Below are 17,622 nucleotides of genomic sequence, written 5' to 3'. Positions count from 1 at the left end.
GATGGGTCCTCAGGGGCAGCTAGGGCCTCTTGGGAGCCTCACCATCGACCACCTCGCACCTGCCTTCCCTGCGCCCCCGGTGCCCTCGGGACCCTCGCACCCACCACCCATGCCCACAGCCCTGTGTCCCACCTCGCCTCCTCTGCCCACAGGCTGGGCCCTCCTCCTGGGGTTACACCTTCTCCCGGGGTCACCTCTCCTCCCCCAGGGCCTGGGGCTCTGCAGCGGCTGTTGGACCTCCTGCAGTGTGTGTTCCTCGCGCCCCCCATACCCTTTGACCTCCTGCTCGGCCATCTCTCAGCCCCAGAAAAGGATGGCAACTGTACCACCAGCCAGCCGGGGTCACTGATGCAGAGACACATGCAGCACCCCACCTCTGCACAAACACGCACACCCTTCATGCACACCAATGGCACAAACACACATAGCACCCCCCAGACACATTACCCCATCATACACACACACAGCACCCCACCACAGACACACTACCCCATCACACACACACACACACAGCACCCCACCACAGACACACCACCCCATCACACACACACATGCAGCACCCCCACCTCTGCACAAACACACAGGTTTCACACCCCACCACAGACATGTCACTCCCACCACAGACACATACACATATATGCCACACATGTCAGTCCCACTACAGACACATGCACACGTACACCACACACGTCACTCCCACTGCACATACACACACCTACACCACACATAGAGTGCTCCCTAACTCCACACAACTCGCAAACACACTGCCCCACACCTACCTCCACCACACACCCACCCTATCTCACACCCACACACTCAGCCCTGGTCTCGGGAGGTAGATCCCAAGCACTGTGCTCCAATAGGTGTGGTCACCTTTACCACACAGCCCTCAGGGCTCCCCCCACCACCAGAGGGCAGCCTCTGGGGCTTCCAAGGGAAGACAGGCTCATCTGATGCCTGTGCCCATGTCCACTGCAGGAACCTGACCCCAGCAGCTATGAGGACTGCCCCTCCCCTGTCAGCAGAGCAGGACAGGCAAACTGTCTTGGGGCACCCTTCCTCTTGTGAGTTTGCTCTTACTTGGGGCGCCCCTTCTCTCCTGGGTCCACCTCGTGGGGCTTGTGCCAGCATTTCAAGTGCCACACCACAGTCAAGGGAAAGGTGATAGAGACTGGACGGCAGAAAAAGCACCTGGACACCTGTGAGACCTAATGATCATGATCATCTTCATTATCACAGATGTAGTACGTGGTCATTGTAGGAGCTTGAGAAAATGCAGGAAGCAACAACAGGAAGTTAGCACAGTGGATACTGTGTTTTGGTTCAACTCACTCTTTTATACACAGACTTAATTTTTTATTAAAATAATAGTAGCATACCTGCATATTGTGTTATACCAGCTTTTTAAAAATGTCTACTGTTAAGATATATTGAGAATATCTTTTCACATAAAACATCTAATTGTACAATTTTAGGTCCCAATGAAATATGCAGTATAATCATATGAAAATTGCCCATTACATATTAGTTAGGACTAATCACATAATAAGGAGCCCCATTGGTACAGCGGTTAAGTGCTCATCAGCAAACCAAAAAGTTGGAAGTTTGAACCCATCAGCTGCTCCTCTGGAGAAAGACCTGGAAATCTGCTCACGTAAACATTACAGCCTTGGAAACCCTATGGGGCCATTATACTCTGTCCTGTAGGGTCACTATGAGTCAGAATCAACTTGACAATACACAGCAACAACAATGGCATAATGCTTTAACTTTTTTGTTCTAAACTCCACTCTGATGTTGTAAGGTTAAGTGCCCAAAATGAGAAAGATGAGGAACAGAAAACTGCGTGTTACCTAGAAGCGTATGACTTGACCCAGAGAGCCGTAGCTGAAGAAGAGGAGCTGTTTCGCAGTATTCAGGGTTTGCTGTCCCTTCAAGATGTAAGTGTGTATTGTATCACCTCTCTGTACCTCTCTGGTCATTGCCGTCAGTGTGCAAATGTGCACTCCTATATCTTATCTAAGGAGACTTTGGCTAAGTGCTTGGCTGCTAACTGAAAAGTCAATGTTTGAACTCACCATTCATTTCATGGGAGAAAGATGTGGCAATCTGCTCCCATAAAGATCACAGCCTAGGAAACCCTATGGGGAAGTTATACTCTGTTCTATATGGTCGCTATGAGTCAGAGTTGATGTGACACACACCACCACCACCAGCAACGACATATCTTGTAAACAAATGTGTGTCGTATCGTATCTCTGCACCTTTTTGGTCATTCCCATGAACATAAAAACACACATTTCTATATCTTAAAAACAAGCCTATTTTTTTTTTTATCAGCTCCCACTGCTGGCTGTGATACAGCAGCATCCTAGACAACCAAAACTGGACAGACTTTCCAAGCAGCAGATGTCAGACAGTGATGAATAGAGGCTCCTGAGAGCAGGGAGCCCCACACATGCGCAAGCTCACTGCAGCCGCAGAGAGGAAAGACCTGGATCCTGATGATCACCGACCTGAGGATGGAGCCAAAAGCCCAGGGAGGACAGGCAGCTGGAGTCCACAGGACAGAATGTGAGAAAGGAAAGTGCTACCAGAGAGGAAAGTCCAGAGATCTGCAGAGAGGCCTCTGGTGCATTTAGTCAAGCAGTGATCAACACATGCCTGGGAGCAAATTACCAAAGCTGGAGAAAGAACCACCTAAAAGGAATATAGGAAGGAGTGCCAGGCAATCACTTAGTCCTGGAATGGTCCCGTTCCCACCAGTCACACTGGAAAACCTCGTGATTCATGGAACGTTGTAGACAGAAGGGCCTCACCTCAGTCAGAGGCATAGTTTTCCTTAGGTAAGCACTGCTCCAGACCCATCTGAAAAACCCTAAAAGGAAGATCTGCATCCCAGAACAAAGCTCAGGAGCGTTTATAGGAATATGAAAATGTTCGCCCTCCAAAAAGATAAAGCGCAATGTCAGGCAACCAATCACAAATCATCAGTCATGCAAAGAAGCAGGAAAGTACAGCCTATAATAAGGTCAATAATCAATTGGCATCAACCCAGAACTGACACCGATATTAGAACTGAAAGACAAGGACATTAAAACAACTATTATAACTATATTCTGTATGTTCAAAAAGTTAAGTAGAGATATGGAAGACAAAAAAAGATCCAAATAGTACTTTTACAGATGAAAACTACAGTGTGTGAGATGAAGACTACATTGGATGGATTTGATGGCAGATAAGACACTGAAGAAGAAAAGATTAGAGAACTTGGAGACACAGCAATAGAAATTATTAGAAATAAACAAAGAAAAGAGAACAAAAAGAAAAATAACAGAACATCAGTGAGTTGAGGAACAACTTAAAGTGACCGAGTATAGCTGTAATTGGAATCCTGGAAGGAGAGAAGAGGCAGGAGGGGACAGAAGAAAGTTTCTGAAGAAATAATGACTGAAATTTTTCAAATTTTGATAAAAATGAACACAACCCCACAGACACAAGATACTCAATGAATCACAAGGGCAAGAAATACACCAGAACGTAACTGTTGTAGAAGAATGATAAAAAGCACATCTGAAAATCAGCCACTCTCACGTGTCTGTCAGTTTGTCCTACTGTGGGAGCCCGCGCGTTGCTGTGATGCTGGAAGCTAGGCCACTGGTATTCAGATACCAGCAGGGGCACCCATGGTGGACAGGTTTCAGCTGAGCTTCCAGACTCACACAGACTAGAAAGAAGGACCCAGCAGTCTACTTCTGAAAAGAATTAGCCAGTGGAAACCTTATGAACAGCAGTAGAACATTGTCTAATATAGTGCCAGAAGATGAGCCCCCCAGGTTGGAGGGCACTCAAAAGACAGTTGGGGAAGAGCTGCCTCCTCAAGTAGAGTCGACCTTAATGACATAGATGGGTGAAGCTTTCGGGACCTTCATTTGCCGATGTGGCACGACTCGAGAAGAAAGAGCTATGAATACGTATTAATAATCGGAACCTGGAATGTACAAAATATGAATCTAGGAAAATTGGATATCATCACAAATGGAATGGAATGTATAAACATCGATATCCTAGACATTAGTGAGCTGAAATGGACTAGATTGGCTATTTTGAATAGGACAATCATATGGTCTACTCTGAAGGGAATGACAACTTGAAGGGGAGCGGCATTGCATGCATCATCAAAAAGAACATTTCAAGATCTATCCTTAAGTATAACGCTGTTAGTGATAGGATAATATACATACGCCTGCAAGGAAGACCAGTTAATACAATGATTATTCAAATTTATGCACCAACCGCTCAGGCCCGAGGTGAAGAAATTGAAGGCTTTTACCAGCTTCTGCAGTCTGAAATTGATCAAGTATGCAATCAGGATGCATTGATAATTACTGGTGATTGGAATGTGAAAGTTGGGAACAAAGAAGGATTGGTTGTTGAAAAATATGGCCTTGGTGATAGAAACGATGCTGGAGATCACATGATAGAATCTTGCAAGACCAACAACTTCATTGCAAATACCTTTTTTCACCAACATAAATGGTGACTATACACATGGACCTCACCAGATGGAATAAATAGGAACCAAATCAACTACATTTGTGGAAAGAGATGATGGAAAAGCTCAATATCATCAGTCAGAACAAGGCCAGGGGAAGACTGTGGATCACACTATTAATTACTCATATGCAAGTTCAAGTTGAAACTGAAGAAAATTAGAACAAGTCCACAAGAGCCAAAGTACAACCTTGAGTATATCCCACCCGAATTTAGAGACCATCTCAAGAATAGATTTGAAGTGTTGAACACTAATGACCAAAGACCAGATGAGTTGTTGGATGACATCGAGGGCATCATACATGAAGAAAGCAAGAGGCCATTAAAGACAGGAGAGAAAGAAAAGACCAAGACGGATGTCAGAAGAGACTCTGAAAACTTGCTCTTGAATGTCTAGTAGCTAAAGCAAAAGGAAAAAAATGAAGTAAAAGAATTCAACAGAAGATTTCAAAGGGCAGCTTCAGAAGGCAAAGAAAAGTATTATGATGACACGTGCAGATACCTGGAGATTGAAAACCAAAAGGTAAGAACACACTTGGCATTCCTCAAGCTGAAAGAACTGAAGAAAAAATTCAAGCCTCAAATTACAATACTGAAGGATTCTATGGGGAAAATATTAAATGAAGCAGGAAGCATCAAAAGATAGAAGGCATACACAGAGTCACTATACCAAAAAGAATGGATTGATGTTCAACCATTTCACGAGGTAGCATATGATCAGGAACTGATGGTGCTGAAGGAAAAAGTCCAAGCTGCAGAAGGCATTGTTGAAAAACAAGGCTCCAGGAATTGATGGAATATCAGCTGAGATGTTTCAACAAATAGAAGCAGTGCTGGAAATGCTCACTTGTCTATGCCAAGAAATTTGGAAGACAGCCACCTGGCCAACTGACTGGAAGATATCCATATTTATGCCTATTCCCAAGAAAGGTGATCCAACTGAATGAGGAAATTATAGAACAATATCATTAATATCACACGCAAGCAAAATTTTGCTGAAGATCATTCAAAAGAGGCTGCAGCAATATATTGATAGGGAACTGCTAGAAATTCAAGCCGGTTTCAGAAGAGGATATGGAACCAGGAATATCATTGCTGATGTCAGATGGATCCTGGCTGAAAGCAGAGAATACCAGAAGGATGTTTACCTGTGTTTTATTGACTGTGCAAAGGCATTCAACTGTATGGATCATAACAAATTATAGATGACTTTTCGAAGAATGGGAATTCCATAACACTTTATTGTGCTCGTGAGGAACCTGTACATAGATGAAGAGGTGGTTGTTTGGACAGAACAACGGGATACTGCGTGGTTTAAAATCAGGAAAGGTATGTGTTAGGGTTGTATTGTTTCATCATACCTATGCATAAGCAAATAATCCTAGAAGCTGGACTATATGAAGAAGAACGGGGCATCAGGATTGGAGGAAGACTAATTAGCAACCTGTGTTATGCAGATGACACAACCTTGCTTGCTGAAAATGAAGAGGACTTGAAGCATTCACTGATGAAGATGAAATGCCACAGCCTTCAGTATGGATTATGCCTCAACATAAAGAAAACAAAAATCCTCACAACTGGACCAATAAGCAACATCATGATAAGTGGAGAAAAGATTGAAGTTGTCAAGGATTTCATTTTACTTGGATCCACAATCAACAGCCATGGAAGCAGCAGTCAGGAAATCAAAAGATGCATTGCGTTGGTAAAATCTGCTGTAAAGGACCTCTTTAAAGTGTTGAAAAGCAAAAAATGTCACCTTGAAGACTAAGGTGCACCTGACCCAAGCCATGGTATTTTCAGTCGTATCATATGCATGTGAAAGCTGGCCATTGAATAAGGAAGACCAAGGAAGAATTGATGCCTCTGAATTGTGGTGTTGGCAAAGAATATTGAATATACTATGGACTGCCAAAAGAACAAACAAATCTGTCTTGGAAGAGGTGCAACCAGAATGCTCCTTAGAAGTACAGATGGCGAGACTGTGTCTTACATACTTTGAACATGTTGTCAGGAGGGATCAGTCCCTGGAGAAGGACATCATGCTTGGTAAAGTACAGGGTCAGTGGAAAAGAGCAAGACCCTCAGCGAAATGGATTGACACAGTGGCTGCAACAATGGGCTCAAGCATAACAATGGTTGTGAGCATGGCGCAGGAATGGGCAGTGTTTCATTCTGTGGTATATAGGGCCACTATGAGTCAGAACCAAATTGATGGCACCTAACAACAACAACAAAATCAACCAGAGGAATAAATACATGTTGTACACAGAGCAGTAAAGATAAGGATGACAGCAGGCTTCTCAACAGGAACACTGCAATTGAGATGATACTGAAACAATGTTTGTAAAGGACTGAGGGCAAAAAGAACTGCCAATCTAGAATTCTATATCCGGCAAAAGTATATTTCAAAACTGAAGGTGAAATAAAGATTTTTTCAAACATAAACCCATTACTGTCAAGTTGATTCCGACTCATAGCAACCCTGTAGGACAGAGTAGAACTGCCCCAAAGGGTTTCCAAGGAGCAGCTGGTGAATTTGAACTGCTGACCTCTTGGTTAGCAGCCAAACAACAACTGCACCAACAGGGCTCCATCTTAAAATTGGCAGAGGAATAAATACATGTTGTACACAGCATGGCAAAAATAAGGATGACAGCAAGTTTCTCAACAGGAACAATGCAATTGAGATGATACTGAAACAACACTGTAAAGGACTGAGGGGGAAAAAACTGTCAATCCAGAATTCTATACCCAGCAAAAGTATCTTTCAAAACTGAAGGTGAAATAAAGATTTTTTTTCAAACATACAAAAGCTGAAAGAATTCGTCAGCAACAGATTCACACTATAAGAAAAGTTAACATCGGTCCTTCAGGCAGAAGGAAATGACACGAAATGGATACGTGGGGCTACACAAAAAAAAAGGAGTGCATCGAAAACGTAATCTGCATGGGAAACTGCCTAAGATTGTCTCTTATTATTTAAATCTTCTCTAAAAGAAAGTGGACTATTTAAATAAAATAATGGCAATGTTGTTCACGGCTTGTAACATATGTAGAAATAAAATTGTCATATAGATTGGGAGAGGAGAACGGAAGCTTACAAGCTAAGGTTTTTATACTCTCCACAAAGTGATCTAATATCATTTGTAGGTAGATTGTTAAAGATCTTAGTAAAGATATGTACTATGAACCTTAAGGTAGCCACAAAATTAACAGAATAAAATAGGTATATCCAATAAACCAAGAAAGGATATAAAATGAATTCATAAAAATTATTCACTTGTTCCACAAGAAAGCAGAAAAAAGGAAAAAGAGAATGAAGAGCAGATGGGACAAGTAGAAAATAAGCACCAAGACAATAACTTTAAAGTTAATCATATTAATAACCACATTAAATTTAAATGGTCTAAACCCCAAATTAAAAGACAGAAATTCTCAAATCGTATAAATAAAAAAAGCAAAGCCCAACTATGTGCTGTCTACAGGAAAGCCACTTTAAATATAAACGCATAATAGGTTAAAAGAAAAATTAACATGCAAACACTAATCAAAAGAACGTTGGAGTGGCTATATTAACATCAGACAAATTTCAGAGCAAAGAATATTGCCAGGGATAAAGACATTCATTTCATAATGTACAGGGATCAATTCCTCAAGAGGGCATAATAATCCTAAACATTTATATATCCAATAACAGAGTTTCAAAATAAATGAACCAAAAACTGATAAAATCGCAAGGAGAAATAGACAAATCCACAATTATAGTCAGAGATTTCAACACCCCTTTCTCAAAAATGAATAGAACAAGTAGCCGGAAAGTCATCAAGGAACTAGAAGATTTGAACGATGCCGTCAACCACTTTGACCTAACAGATATTCATGAAGTGCTCCACCCAACAACAGCAGAGCCACAGTCTTTTCAAGTGCACATGGAACATCTTTCAAGATAAACCATATTTTAGATCATAAAACAAGTCTCAATAAATTTAAAGGGGTTTAACCCACACAAAGTATGCAGAATTATATTAGAAATAATAAGAAACAGAAAGACAAAACAGCTAACTCCACAGACACAGGAAGCAGTTAGTGGTTGCCAGGGGCTGTGGGAGGAGAAATGGGGAGCGACCGTTTAATGAACGCAGGATTTCCTTTTGGGGTGATGAAATTTTTTAAAAAACTAGATAGAAGCTATCTATGGTTGCACAACATTGTGAATGCACAAGGTGCCATTGAATTATACACTTTAAAATGGTTCATTTTGTGTTATGTGAATAATACCTAAGTTAAAAATAAACTGTAAAGATATGGGGTAAATCTCCAAATATTTGGAAAGTAAATAAGTAACACACATCCAAATAACTATGAGTCACAGAAGAAATCAAAAGGGAACTTAGAAAATATTTTAACTGAATGAAAAATACTTATATAAAAAATTTTAAGATGTTGCTAACACAGTCCTTGAAGGGAAACTTGTAGCACTAAAGACCTGTGTTAGAAAAAGAAAATGACCTCATCCTCTGCCTTACGATAGCAAAAGAGCAAATTAAACCCAAAAATAAGTAAAAGAAAAGAAATTGAAGGTCACAGTGGAAATCAATGAATTAGAAAACAGAAACAAAACAATAAATTTGAAATCTGGTTCTTTGAGAAGATCAATAAAATTGATGAACTTTTACCCAAACTGATCATGAAAAAAAAAAGAGACAGGGAATAAGTAACCAATATCCAAAATGAGAGCTGTGGTATCACCAGAGTCTGTGGATTCTAAAAGGATAATAACAGAATATTATGAATAACTTTATGCAAATATATTTGACAACATAGATGGAATGGACAAATTCCTTGAAAGACACAAACTACCAAAGCCCGCTCAAAAAGAAACAGATAACCCGAATAGCCCTATAGCTATTAAAGAAATTGAATGTGTAGTTAAAAGTTTTCCCACAAAGACAACACCAAGCCCAGATGGCCTTACCAGTAAATCTACCAAACATTTAAAAAGAAATGATATCAATTCCATGCAAACTCTTCTAGAAAATTGAAAAGGAGGGAATACATCCCCACTCTTTTATAAGGTTAGTATTACCCTGATACCAAAAGAAGATAATTACATTACCTCCCCCAAAAAACCCAAAAAACTACAGACCAGAATTTTTCATGAATATCGATGCAAAAATTCTAAGCAAAAATTTAGCAAGTTAAATCCAACAATATATAAAAAGAATTATACATCATGACCAAGTTGGGTTTATCCAGTAATAGTTAAACAATCAATTTAGCTTGCCATGTTTTGCAAAAACTAAAAAATAAAAACCCTATGATCACTCAGTAGATGCAGGAAAAGATTTGAAAAACCCAACATCCATTTCTGATTTAAAAAACAAAAGAAAACTCTAAGCAAACTATTCATAGAAGGGAATGTCCTCAAAATGATAAAGCGTATCTATGAAAAAAACTAGAGCTAGCATCATACCTAATGGTGACAAACTGAATGATTTCCCACTTAGATCAGGAATAAGACTAGGATGTGCCTCTCACCACTTCTGTTCATCATTGTACTCGAGGTTCCAGCCAATGCATTAAGGCAAGAAAAAGAAATTAAAAGCATCCAAATTGGAAAGGAAGAAGTAAAACTGCCTTTGTTCTCAGAAAACATGATCATCTGTATAGAAAATCCTTTGGAATCTATCAACGCTACCAGTACTAATTAGTGAGTTTAATAAGGTTGTAGGACACAAAAATAATATACAAATATCAATTGTATTTTTATATATTAAGAACAAGCAATCAAATATTGAAATTTAAAAAACAGCACCTGTCCTAGTCATCTAGTGCGGCTAGACAGAAATAACACAGGTGGATGGCTTTAACAAAGAGAAATTCATTCTCTCACAATCTAGGAGCCTAGACATTCAAATTCAGGCCGCCTGCTCCAGGGGAAGGCTTTCTCTCTCTGTTGGCTCTGGAGAAAGGTCCTTATCATCAGTTTTTCTCTGGACTAGGACCTTCTCAGCAAAGGTACCCTGGATCCAAAGGACATGCTTTTCTCCTGGCACTACTTTCTTGGTGGTATAAGATCCCTGTGTCTCTTATCAGGATACAAGATAAACATACAAAATTCAGTTGGATTCCTCTACACCAACAAAAAGGACATCGAAGAGGAAATCACCAAATCAATACCATTTACAGTAGCCCCCAAGAAGATAAAATACTTAGGAAGAAATCTTACCAGAGATGTAAAAGACTTATACAAAGAAAACTACAATACACTTCTGCAAGAAACCAAAAGAGACCTACATAAGTGGAAAAACATACCTTGCTCATGGATAGGAAGACTTAACATTATAAAAATGTCTATTCTACCAAAAGCGATCTATACATTTAATGCAATTCTGATCCAAATTCCAATGACATTCTTTAATGAGGTGGAGAAACAAATCACCAACTTCATATGGAAGGGAAAAAGGCCTTAGATAAGCAAAGCATTACTGAAAAAGAAGAGCAAAGTGGGAGGCCTCACTCTACCTGATTTTAGAACCTATTATACCTCCACAGTAGTCAAAACAGCCTGGTACTGGTACAACAACAGATACATAGACCAATGGAACAGAATTGAGAATCTAGACATAAATCCATCCACATATGAGCAGTTGATATTTGACAAAGGCCCCAAAACAGTTAACTGGGGAAAAGACAGTCTTTTTTAACAAATGGTCCTGGCATAACTGGATATCCATCTGCAAAAAAATGAAAGAAGACCCATACCTCACTCCATGCACAAAAAGGAGCTCAAAGTGGATCAAAGACCTAAATATAAAATCTAAAACAATAAAGATCATGGAAGAAAAACAGGGACAACATTAGGAGCCCTAATACATGGCATAAACAGTATACAAAACATTACTAACAATGCTGAAGAAAAACTAGATAACTGGGAGCTCCTAGAAATCAAACACCTATGCTCATCCAAAGACTTCACCAAAAGAGTAAAAAGATTACCTACAGATTGGGAAAAAGTTTTTAGCTATGACATTTCCGGTCAGCGCCTGATCTCTAAAATCTGCATCATACTGCAAAAACTCAACTGCAAAAAGACAAATAACCCAATCAAAAAATGGGCAAAAGATATGAACAGACACTTCACTAAAGAAGACATTCAGGTAGCTAAGAGATACAAGACGAAATGTTCACGATCATTAGCCATTAGAGAAATGCAAATCAAAACTACAATGAGATTCCATCTTACTCCAACAAGGCTGGCATTAATCCAAAAAACACAAAACAATAAATGTTGGAGAGGCTGTGGAGAGACTGGAACACTTCCACACTGCTGGTGGGAGTGTAAAATGGTACAACCACTTTGGAAATGGATTTGGTGCTTCTTTAAAAAGCTAGAAATATAACTACCATATGATCCAGCAATCCCACTCCTAGGAATATATCCTAGAGAAATAAGAGCCTTTACACGAACAGATATATGCACACCCATGTTTATTGCAGCACTGTTTACAAAAGTAAAAAGATGGAAGCAACCAAGGTGCCCATCAACGGATGAATGGATAAATAAATTATGGTATAGTCACACAATGGAATACTACGCATCAATAAAGAACAGTGACGAATCTGTGAAACATTTCATAACATGGAGGAACCTGGAAGGCATTATGCTGTGTGAAATTAGTCAGTTGCAAAAGGACAAATATTGTATAAGACCACTAGTATAAGAACTCAAGAAATAGTTTAAACAGAGAAGAAAATATTCTTTGATGGTTACGAGAGGGGGGAGGGAGGGAGGGTGGGAGAGGGGTACTCACTAATTAGATGGTAGATAAGAACTACTTTAGGTGACGGGAAAGACAACATACAATACAGGGGAGGTCAGCACAACTGGACTAAACCAAAAGCAAAGAAGTTTCTGGAATAAACTGAATTCTTCAAAGGCCAGCATAACAGGGGTGGGGGTTTGGGGACCATGGTTTCAGGGGACATCCAGGTCAATTGGCATAATAAAATCTATTAAGAAAACATTCTGCATCCCACCTTGGAGAGAGGCGTCTGGCTAGCAAGGGGCCATCAAAGATGCATCAATTGGTCTCAACCCACCTGGATCAGAGGCTAATGAAGAACACCAAGGACACAAGGTAATTACGAGCCCAAGAGACAGAAGGGGCCACATGAACCAGAGACTACATCAGCCTGAGACCAGGAGAACTAGATGGTGCCCGGCTATAAGCAATGACTGCCCTGACAGGGAACACAACAGAGAACCCCTGAGGGAGCAGGAGATCAGTGGGATGCAGACCCCAAATTCTCATAAAAAGACCAGACTTAATGGTCTGACTGAGACTGGAAGGACCCTGGGGTGGTCATGGCCCCCAAGCCTTCTATTGGCCCAGGACCAGAACCATTCCCAAAGCCAATTCTTCAGACAGGGATTGGACTGGACTATGGGTTGGAGAGGGATGCTGGTGAGGAGTGAGCTTCTTGGATCAGCTGGACACTTGAGACTATGTTCGCATCTCCTCCCTGGAGGGGAGATGAGAGGGTAGAGGGGCTTAGAAGCTGGCAAAATGGACAGAAAAAGAGAGACTGGAGGAAGGGATCAGGCTGTCTCATTAGGGGGAGAGCAATTGGGAGTATGTAGCAAGGTGTGTATAAGTTTTTGTGTGAGAGACTGACTTGATTTGTAAACTTTCACTTAAAGCACAATAAAATTAAGAAAAACAAACAAACAAACAAAAAAAAAATCCCTGTGTCTCTCTGCTCGCTTCCCCCTTTTATATCTCAAAAGAGATTGGCTTAAAACACAATCTAATCTTGTAGATTGAGTCCTGCCTTATTAACATAACTGTCACTAATCCCATCTCATTAACGTCATAGAGACAGGATTTACAACACATAGGAAAATCACATGAGATGACAAAATGGTAGAGAATCACACAATACTGGGAATCATGGCTTGGCCAAATTGATACACATATTTTTGGGGGACACGATTCAATCCATGACAATGCTATTTACAATAACAAAAAATATGAAATTTGACAAAGATGTGAAAATTTATACCCTTAGAACTATAAAACATTGCAGAGAGAAATTAAAGAAGACCTAAATAAATGGAGAGGTATACAATATGCATGATCAGAAGACAGTATTGTTCAGATGTCAATTCACCCTAATTTATCTACAGAGTCAATACAATCTTATTAAGATCACAGCAGACTTTTTTATGGAAATTGACAAATGATTTTAAAATTCGTATGGCAATGCGAAGGACCTGGAATAACCAACACAACTTTGAAAAAAAAAAAGAACAAGTTTGGAGGTCTATTACTACCTAATTTTAAGACTTATTATAAAACTATGATAATCTTGAAAGTCTGGTATAAGTGTAAAAGTAAATAAACATCAATGGAACAGAATAGAGAATCCAGAAATAGACAAACACTTATATGGACAGCTGATTTTCACCTAAGGTGCAAAGACAATTCTGTGAAGAAAGGATAGTCCTTTAAATAAATGGTGCTAGAACAATTGGAAATCCATATGCAAAAACTGAGCTTTTACTCAGAGTGGATCACAGACCTAAATTTAAAAGCTAAAACTGTAAAACTTACAGAAGAAAACATAGGAAAATACCTCTGCAACCTTGTGTTTGGCAAATATTTCTTTGCTATGACACCCAGAGCATGATCCATTAAGAAAACAAATTGATAAATTGGACTTTTGCTCTTTCAAATGACATTGTTAAAAAAATAAAAAGACAAGCCACAGTCTGGGAGGAAGAATTTAAAAATCACATATCTGATAGAGGTCTCGTCTCCAGAATATGTAAAGAACTCTCAGAATTTAAGAAAACAAACAACCCAATAAAAATGGGCAAAATATTTGAACAGAAATTTCTCCAAAGAAAATATATGGATGGTAAATACCCTTGTGAAAAGATGATGAACACTCTCAGTCATTAGGGAAATGCAAATAATAACTCTAGTGAGAAACCAGCACAGAAATATTTACAATTAAAAGATTGACCACACCAAACGCTGTTGAGGATGGGGAGGAACTGGAGCTCTCGTTCCCTGCCGGTAGGAATGTGAAATGGTGCAACCACTTTGGAAAACGTTTTGGCAATTTCTTTAAAAAAAGTGAAACGTATACCTACCACTCCTAGGTATTTACTCAGGAGAAATGAAGAAACATGTCCACACAAAGACTTGTACACGAATGTTCATAGCACATTTATTTGTAAAGCAAAAAACTGAAAACAGCAGGTGAATGGGTACGCAAACGGGTGCGCCCATACAATGGAATACTGCTGAGCAATAAAGAGAAATGAACTGTTGGCACACCCAGCAACTGAGTGAACTAAACCAGACAAAGGGAGTACATATTACATGACCCTGGTCACACAATGGTTGCCTGGGGGGGGTAGGTGCTGGCAGAGGGAAGTGGGAAGGATTGTAAAGGGAAATGAGAAAACTTTGGGGTGATGGACACGGTCATTATCCTAATTGTGGTGATGGTTTCATGGGTGTACGCGTGTGTCAGAACTTACCACATCTTACGTTCGACATGGGGATTCGTTGTATTTCACTGTACTTCAGGGAAGCTGCTTTAAAGCGCAGCTGCACATTGGGCAGCTTTGGCCTCACTCCTGACTGTTTCAGCTGCAGAACGTAAACACTCCCCTGATGAGGAAGCTTGCTCACCTCAAGCTCAGCCTTGCAGAGGTGTCCCTGGACATGCTTCAGCTCATCTGGGAGGAGACCCTGGAGCAGCATTTCGACCAGGGGTCGATGGATAAACTGCTTGAACACTACCTGCAGAACACCAGTGACTACACCTCCATAGGCTTGGTAATTCCAGTGCCATTCTCATTACAGGTTGTCGATGAGAGGCCCAGCGGGGCCAGAATTTCACAGTCCTGACCCAGTCAGGCTCAGAGGAGGTTCGCATCCCCAGGAGGGGGTTATTGTGACTTCTTCCGAGTCCTCATCACTGAGCACTGGCAGTGAGAGGGTTAACCCTGGGAGTACAAGGAGCCTGTGGTTCACTGAGCATCCCCCGAGGCCCTTGATCACCAGCTCCCAGCAGCCTGTGTGTTTCCAGGCCTGGTGAGAAAGGCGAGGAGAATTTATTGTTGACATGGAAAGTTATGACCTCTGTCTGTCTTTCTAGCTGATCATTGGAGGGGACTTAATTGGCTAATAAAATAGAGGTCTTACTGGGAGGTGTTTCCTATGAGATGTTTACGGCTTTCCTTCCCAAGTCACGAGTTTGCTTTGACCCGTTATGGTAACATATGGAAGAACTTAATTACTGTAAATTACAATTTGTTAAAAAAAAAAAAAAGACAAGTTGAATTTGAAGAATACCATTTGTTTTGAAGGGAACATGTTCTTCCATTTTAGGCATTTTCTTAGATTTTGTGAAGTATGACTCAAATTAATGTGACATAAATTTAAATTGAACATAGTCCTGAAGTTGAACTTGATAACTGGTGTGTTTGTCAATGAACAAATATTTCAAAGATTAAATCTGCCTGAAGCTTTAGTGACCTATCCAGTACCTAAATGCTGGAGATGCCCGCCGGGGGCAGGTCCCCTCAGAGCAGAGGGCGTTTCTTGGAGGTGTTGACTCACGACTCCGGGGCGGTGCTTGGGGTGCTGACCATGTTCCCTGGGGTGAGGTGCTCTACACTGTCACGGTGGTGATGGTGGCTCGGTTTGTGTCCCTGAAGAAATGGTTCACACTGAAGCGGACTCTGGCCCACATCACGCTGGCGCAGCTGAGCAGCCTGCAGCCGCTGTGCTCTGGCTGTGCCGAGATCCGAGCCCGCATGCTGGTCCTGGCCGGGAAGGCCCTGCACCTGCTGGCTGTGAACACGAACCCCGTGTGCCCAGCTGTCTACTGGGATGAGAGCCTCCCGGTATGTGCCCTGACCCCGTGTTCATTCCATGTCAGTGCAGCGACATTAGCGTGTGTACCCTGGTGGGGTGCTCACTGCTCACAGGGAGCACATGCATTTAGAATGCACCTCCCCCCCAAACTAAGGTCTGGGGTGTGGAGCGTGCATCCTGCGAATGTCCCCACCCAAGAAGAGGGTGGCCAGGGGGCCGGGTAAGGAAGGTCAGAGGCAGTTGGGGGAGCAGTGCACGGGACCCGGGTCTCTGGAGATAGGCCTGTGGGGGGCGTTTGGAAGAAGAGGGGTCCAAGGACAGAGCAGAGATGTCTGTGCCAAGTCCCAGCACCCAACAGTCATGTCTCCTGACACCATTGTCCTCACCTGGTTTCCTGCCCTCGGTGCTCGTGGGGTCCCTGGCCTGGAGCAGGGCTGGGCTTTGGGGTAATTCTAATGGGCAAAAGGGCAGGAGGAGCTGGCGTCCCCAGTGGTCCAGTGAAACTGAACCAAAGGCCTTGTGGCCTGGGCCGGCTCACCTCAGCAGAGCACCCCCAGGAGCCAACCCACCAGCTGGGACCCCCAGGGGCAGCACTGTTCTTCAATGGCATGGACCCCAAGGGACTGCAGTCGCCCATCAGCCACAGTGTGTCAGCACAGTGTAGTCCAGGGGTTCAGCTCCCCATGTCCTGCACTCAGATGAGCACATTCCCCAACACAGCACTAAGCACTGAGAGCTTATAAGCTCCAGCCAGCAAGTGTGCGTGGACTGTAGCGGGCCAGGGAGAAGGCCACTTGCTTGGCGGTTGAAACAAAGTTGGGCTACGCCTGAAAGGCAGGGTGGGGGTACTTCTCATACCTGGACAGGGAGTGGGAAGTGGTAGGACGAGGAGAGATATCAGACGAGGAGAGACTTGGGCTCATCTGCCCGGGGATAGGGGCTGGCGAAGGCAGAGAGAGCAGTCATAGTTGCCTGAGGCGGGGGTTGGGGCAGCTCAGGGCTGGTTGGAGCCCACGCGCGGGGAGCAACCCAGCTGGACCCAGAAATGCAGTGATACTGGGGCCCAGAGCAGCGGCACCACCTCACAGCATTGTTCTCATGCTGGGGCCCCGAGGATTAAATCAGACTGGAAGGATGGCCCAGGAGACCCCACAGCATGAGAGGC

The 17,622-nt window shown here is 42.1% G+C and overlaps 1 protein-coding gene across 1 annotated transcript in view; it reads left to right on the top strand.

Annotated features, from left to right (window-relative positions):
- The window catches only part of CFAP46 (cilia and flagella associated protein 46), a 114,340-nt gene that overhangs the window by 74,177 nt on the left and 22,541 nt on the right, over positions 1-17,622 (top strand). Inside the window, exons 39-41 of the mRNA XM_049855990.1 lie at positions 1,805-1,940; positions 15,225-15,413; positions 16,298-16,486. Of these exons, the coding sequence (XP_049711947.1) occupies positions 1,805-1,940; positions 15,225-15,413; positions 16,298-16,486 (514 nt within the window). The remainder of the gene's footprint in view (positions 1-1,804; positions 1,941-15,224; positions 15,414-16,297; positions 16,487-17,622) is intronic.

This window comes from Elephas maximus, chromosome 16, assembly GCF_024166365.1.
Source record: "Elephas maximus indicus isolate mEleMax1 chromosome 16, mEleMax1 primary haplotype, whole genome shotgun sequence".
Lineage (NCBI taxonomy): Eukaryota > Metazoa > Chordata > Mammalia > Proboscidea > Elephantidae > Elephas > Elephas maximus.
The sequence above is the reverse complement of the archived record's forward strand: the minus strand, read 5'-3'. Positions and strand labels throughout refer to the sequence as shown.